Source organism: Penaeus vannamei, chromosome 18 (assembly GCF_042767895.1).
Source record: "Penaeus vannamei isolate JL-2024 chromosome 18, ASM4276789v1, whole genome shotgun sequence".
Classification (NCBI taxonomy): domain Eukaryota; kingdom Metazoa; phylum Arthropoda; class Malacostraca; order Decapoda; family Penaeidae; genus Penaeus; species Penaeus vannamei.
The window spans coordinates 14843915-14850054 of record NC_091566.1 but is presented as its reverse complement, the minus strand read 5'-3'; the positions used below and the strand labels follow the sequence as shown (position 1 = coordinate 14850054).

At 46.5% G+C, this 6140-nt stretch overlaps 1 protein-coding gene across 1 annotated transcript in view; it reads left to right on the top strand.

Moving 5' to 3' along the window:
• Positions 1–4242: 4242 nt before the first annotated feature.
• The window catches only part of LOC138864859 (insulin-like growth factor 1 receptor), a 22630-nt gene continuing 20732 nt past the window's right edge, over positions 4243–6140 (top strand). Inside the window, exons 1-2 of the mRNA XM_070133487.1 lie at positions 4243–4504; positions 4760–5106. Of these exons, the coding sequence (XP_069989588.1) occupies positions 4260–4504; positions 4760–5106 (592 nt within the window). The 5' untranslated portion in view covers positions 4243–4259. The remainder of the gene's footprint in view (positions 4505–4759; positions 5107–6140) is intronic.

Here is a 6140-nt window from a genome sequence, read left to right as displayed (position 1 = left end):
TAACCTGAGTTGGCGATCCCGGATTGTGCAGGTAACAGGTCCTTGGTTAGACACTTGGTCCCGCCAACAGTACGCCATGATCCGGCGCAAGGACCTATTACAAAAGGCATCAAGACGAGACTCCAGATCACTGGATAATGTCCGGGATTCAAAACCGTAGAGCAAAACTGGCATTATCAGGGCCTTGAAAACCCGTAGCTTGGTCCTTCTGCACAGGTACCGGCATCTCCAAATACTCTTGTCGAGAGAGTTCATGACCCCTGCTACCAGGCCAATCCGTCTGCTGACTTCCTGGTCTGACAGCCCAGAGTTATGAACTGCACTACCAAGGTATGTAAAGCTCTCTGTGACTTCAATGCCCTCGCCGCAAGCACGTACCGACCGAACAGGTTCTCCAAACAAGTCCCAAACGACCGGAATCTTGGTCTTGGTCCAGGAGACCTCTAGACCCAAGGGCTTCACTTCATTCCTAAATGCATCAAGAGCCACCACTAAGATTTCCAAAGACAGATAGAATAGCAACATCATCGGCATAGTCAAGGTCTTTAACCTTGATATTGCCCAGTGTTGGTCCACAATGTCTTTGAACAGTAGCTCTGCCTAGTATCCAGTCCATGCAAGTATTGAAAAATGTTGGTACAAGAACACACCTTTGCCTCACTCCTGAACTGACAGGAAAGAAGCTCGACAGACCCCTACCACACATTACAGCACTTTCAGTACCAGTATTCAGGTTTGCTATTAATTCAATAATCCTTGTTGGAATTCCTCTCAGTCTCAGGATCTCCCAGAATGATTCCCGATGCACTGTATCGAACCCCTTCTTGAGGTCGATGTAGGATGCAAGCAACCCACGTCCGAACTCACGGACGTGGGATATATATAGATATATATATATATATATATATATATATATATATATATATATATATATATATATATATATATATATATATATATATATATATATATATATATATATATATATATATATATATATATATATATATATATATATATATATATATATATGCATGTGAGCGTCTCTCTCTCTCTCTCTCTCTCTCTCTCTCTCTCTCTCTCTCTATCTATCTATCTATCTATCTATCTATCTATCTCTCTCTCTCTCTCTCTCTCTCTCTTTCTTTCTCTCTCTCTCTCTCACACACACTTTCTCTCTCTCTCTCTCTCTCTCTCTCTCTCTCTCTCTCTCTCTCTCTCTCTCTCTCTCTCTCTCTCTTTCTCTCTCTCTCTCTTCATACATCTTTTGCCACCACCAGTTAAATACCTATCATCAACTCTGCAAGTAAACTTCTGCCAGCTGGAGGGAGGAATCTCAAGGTCCGGGATCCTCAGCCGAGTTCTGAAAGGCCCGGATGTCGGTTAGCCTCCGACGCGTGACTTCGATGATGGGGATCCTGTTTGTCCTTCTGCTCTCCGGGAATCCTCTGCGCCTGTGCCTCTTCGGTCTTCGCTTGGGAGAGCGCTGCCTTCTGCTTGGATAAGATGACCTTCTGATATTTTCTAGACATATATATATATGAAAGCAAGAGAAGAGAAGAGACAAAAAAGAATATTCCTGATTTATAACACGACTGCATGAAATGAAACCTACACATAAGTAGAAAAAGTGACCATGCAACGGATTTTTTAAAACATGTTTATTTCAGTGTAGACCAATAGTACTTAGTTATTGAGCGTTTCATAAGATCAGTTCCGAAGATCCATGCCATAACTGTCCAAAGTGTCTCCATTATATCTCCATTAAACAGAACAATATACAGACATATAGAATTTCTCAAATGATTTGGTAACGATGTCTGACCTCAAGCATTTCCAAAATCAGACCAGGAACCGAGCCATTTGGAATTCATGTGATGCTGTTAGTCCTCCGACGCGCAAATCATATTCGGAGAAATTCAATAGTATAAGGGGTTGAAGTTAGGAGAGGAGAGTGGGAGCGCGAAAGAGGGAGAGAAAGGGATGGAACGAGAGAGGGCGGGAGAGAAGAAAGGAAAAGAGAGAGGGATGGGAAGGAGAGAGGGCGAGAGAATGGGGTGGGAAGTGGAGGTGAGAGGGAAGGGAAGGAAAGAGGACGATAGAGAGGGAAGGGAATGAGAGAGGGCATGAGAAAAGGATGGGAAGAGGAGAGGGGCGGGAGAGAGAGGGACGTGAAGGAGGGAGGTATGGGAAGGAGAGAGAGCGAGAGAGAAAGAAGGGAATGAGAGAGGGCGAGAAAGAGGGAAGGGAAGGAGAGAGAGGGAAGGGAAGGGGAAAGAGCGAGAGAGGAAGGGGCGAAGGGAGTAAGAGAGAGGGAGAAAAGGAGGAAACTATATAAAGGAATCTATAGAGAGAAAAAGAGGTAGAGGGAGATGAATAGACAAATGGATAGATAGATAATTAGAGAAAGAGGAAGGAGAACGATGGAGGGAGGGATAAAGAGAGAGACAGACAGACAGACAATAAATGTATGAATGAATGAGAAAGAGGAAGGAAAAAGAAAAAAAATCAGAAGACAAAGATAAAATCCGAGGAGAGGAGAGAGAATGCGAGCGAGCGTACAAGCCAGCGCTCTTATTAGACGAAACAGCTGTTTTGTGTTCCACGAGTTACGAAAAGAAATGGCGCGCAGGCCAAGGCGTCGCGCGGGCGGTGATACAGGTCTCTGACAAGGACGGGAATTTTGAGCGGTTCCTTGGTTTCCGTTGTATTGTGTGTGTGTGTGTGTGTGTGTGTGTGTGTGTGTGTGTGTGTGTGTGTGTGTGTGTGTGTGTGTGTGTGTGTGTGTGTGTGTGTGTGTTTGTGTGTGTGTGTGTGCATATTTATAGTGTTTTATTTCGTACAAAATGAGCGATTTCAGCATATTCCCAAAACAGTAATTTTTCCACCGTATATTCAAATTTCTTCACTTAGCCTTTAGGAAGAACAAAACAAATTGTCATTATCATTATAACAAAGACAACGCAATTTCTGGCGTTTTACAAGATGTTCTTCTATTCATGACCATAATACTAAGTAATTCTAGCAGGTATCTTTAGATTAAACATTCACTATCATCAGTAACAATATACTCCAGTTTTTATTATGCTTGCTATTATGATTATCATCTTGCAGGCATATAATTATTTCAAACTGTATCACTGTCATCAAATCTAACACAGCATTACCAATATTTTCATTGCCCCAGAAACCAAACGCCTATATCTTCTGTAGCATCATCTTTGGCATTGTCTTTATTCCTCCTCTTCTAATCTTCCGGAGACTGACTTTCACCATCCTCACCATCTCCATCGTCCTTTATTTATTTCCTTTATACAACACTGCCATCGTCACCATAGCCTTCCTCGTACCAGCATGACTGTTGCCACTAACAGCTAATATCAAGCATCAACCACTAATAATAACCGCCAACAATCAGCATCAACCACTGAAAACAAATAACATCCTTTAACCATCACTAACAGTCTCCAGCAACCACCTACAATCACTAACAATCCCTCCCCTCTCTAGCCCCCCCTACCAACAACCCTCTCTCACCCCCTCCCTCTCACTCTCCCTCCCTCGCCCCCCCCCCACCACCACTAACCTCTCACCCCTCCCCCTCCCTCCCCCAGACCCGACCGAGCCCGTGGGCCTCGAGTGGGTCCCGAGGAACAGCTCGACGGTGGCTCTGGAGTGGCGCCCGCCCCGGAGGCCCAACGGGAGGGTCGCCCACTACCTCGTCTCGCTGCAGCTCCTGCCGGACACGCCCAGGATCCCCCCGGACCTCAACTTCTGCAGGCCAGAGAGTGAGTTTTTTTTTTTTTTTGTTTTTTTTTTTTTTTTTTTTTTTTTTTTTTTTTTTATTATTATTATTAGTGTTGTGTTTTCTGTACTGTTTTTTTGATTCCCCTGGAACTACACTTTATTGTTACATTTATCCTTGTTGTTTTTGTTATTATCACTGCCATCGTTGTTGCTATTATCAGTGATTATCACAGTTATTGTTATCATTACCAACATTATCATATTCTAGTTTTTGGTAATATAATTCTATTGTTATTATGTTTATCCTTATCATCACCACCATCACAATCTTTATGCTTTCTTTTTTAAATTATTATCCTATCACCATTACCTCCTTCCCGCCCCCATTCACCCTCCCCATCCCCACCCACCCCTGCCCACCCCCACCTCCACCCCTACCCGTCCCCACTCCCTCTCGCCCCACCCCCCCTCCCCGCCGATGCCCCTCAGCCCGTGAGTACATCGACGACAAGATGCTGGCGCTGGCGGAGGCCGAGAAGGTCAGCCTCGCCCGGAGGAAGACGCCGGCGGCGAAGGAGGACGTGCGCGACGAGGGGGCCAAGGTCGGGCCGGAGGGGGGCGAAGAGTCGTGCCAGGCGCCGCCCACGCCCTCCTGCTGCGCCTGCCGGGACGCGGGCGTGAGCGGCAGCGAGGACCAGGAGGTGATGGGGCAGATCGCCTTCGAGGATTTCATCATGGACAATGTCTACGTCAAGAAGTAAGGCCGGAAATCGCTGCTCTCCCTTTCGACTTTTCTCGGCTATTTCATGCTGTTTGTTATCAGAAGAAGAGCCTCTCCGGTGTAATGAAATAAATATTTTATAGTAATAAATAAACAGTTTATTCATTCGTTCATACTGCACATCATAATGATAACAATCCAATCCTGTTGTTTCAACATGACTGCAGGCTAAAACATTTCTCAATCTCATCAAGTTGCTGACCTCGTTTTGTATCTCGTGACCTCGCCCAGGGTCAACAGGTCAAGGAGGACTCGCGCAGCGGACGACGACGACGACGCCGCCTTCGGCTCGGTGTTGTGGCTGTACCAGCAGGAGCAGCGCGCCGAGCCGGACGCGCCGCCGAGGGCCCCCCGGAGCGCCGCGGCCACGGACGACCCCCTCGGCGCCTGGGAGACGGCGGCCTCGGCGTCCTCTGGTGCACGGCGGCCGCCCTCCTCGGGCCTCCATCCGGGTCCTGCAGGAGGGGAATTCCCGGTCCACGAAGGCCACTCCGTCAAGGAGTTCCCGTCGCATCTGGGCATCAGGCCCGAGTACCAGATTCACGAGGAGAACCTCGCGAAGTACACCGTCATGGAGGGTGAGTGTGGGACTGCGTGGGAGTTATGAAGGAAAACGCCTCAGCAGCGTCTTCTTTTCTTCCTGTCTCGTCTCTAAATCTGATACATTTAGAACTATCAGCTGAAAAAAATGTTTCAAACTGCTTATTTCTCTTTCTTTTTTATTTTTAAACCTGATAACTAAGGTTTTTCCTTCGCCTTCGACCTTCCGCACTCACACGACGGGATATACATATGTTTCACCAGAAATCGCGCCAGGAAGGAAATCACTCCTGTCTCCTCTTTCGTACAAAATGACGATGTTGTAAACACCCGACGATGAGTATCATTTCCCCGCAATGAGAGGCCGCAGTTTAGCTTCTTGTCCTCCGAAAGACTCGAGGCGAACGCGGCAATTTCCGTAATTCCACTGGACGCCAGAACGTAACCACAGTGCAAGCGAAAGTTCACACTGCAACGCCTCCGCGACCTGCAATCACCGCGAATCATTTGGAACATTATCCGTGTCTGAACATTTTTATGACAACCGCTAGACGTGAAGTTACATGAGTTTCCCTCGCGTAATCCGTCGGAACTGCTCCTTGGTTCCACGCACGACGCGCGGAACGTGAGCCTCGTGTTACGACGCGAGAAAAATCACGACCTTCAGAAGTGTCGCCGCAAGACCTCAGAGAGCAAGGCGAACGACCTGCCGATCCGGCGACCAGAAGATGCAGGCAGGCAACCGCAAAAGTCCGCCAAAGGAACCAAGACGCAGCTCTGGGGCGACGACCTCGGGAGGCGACCGGGCCAGTTGCTTGACCTCTCGGCTCTTCGGGGCGGCCGCGGCCAATCACGTTACATGTAAACAGAACTATACACCGAGATTTCACAGCTGTATTTAAGCACATGTAGAAAAAAAATGATATATTTATTTTATCATATCTATCATGTGGGGTATATATTTACTGTATAGATAAGAACCAATACAAACACTTTTATTGATATATTATTAATAAATATTATTATTAATATATTAGTAATATTAGTCAAAACTATTTATTTATGTATCTAT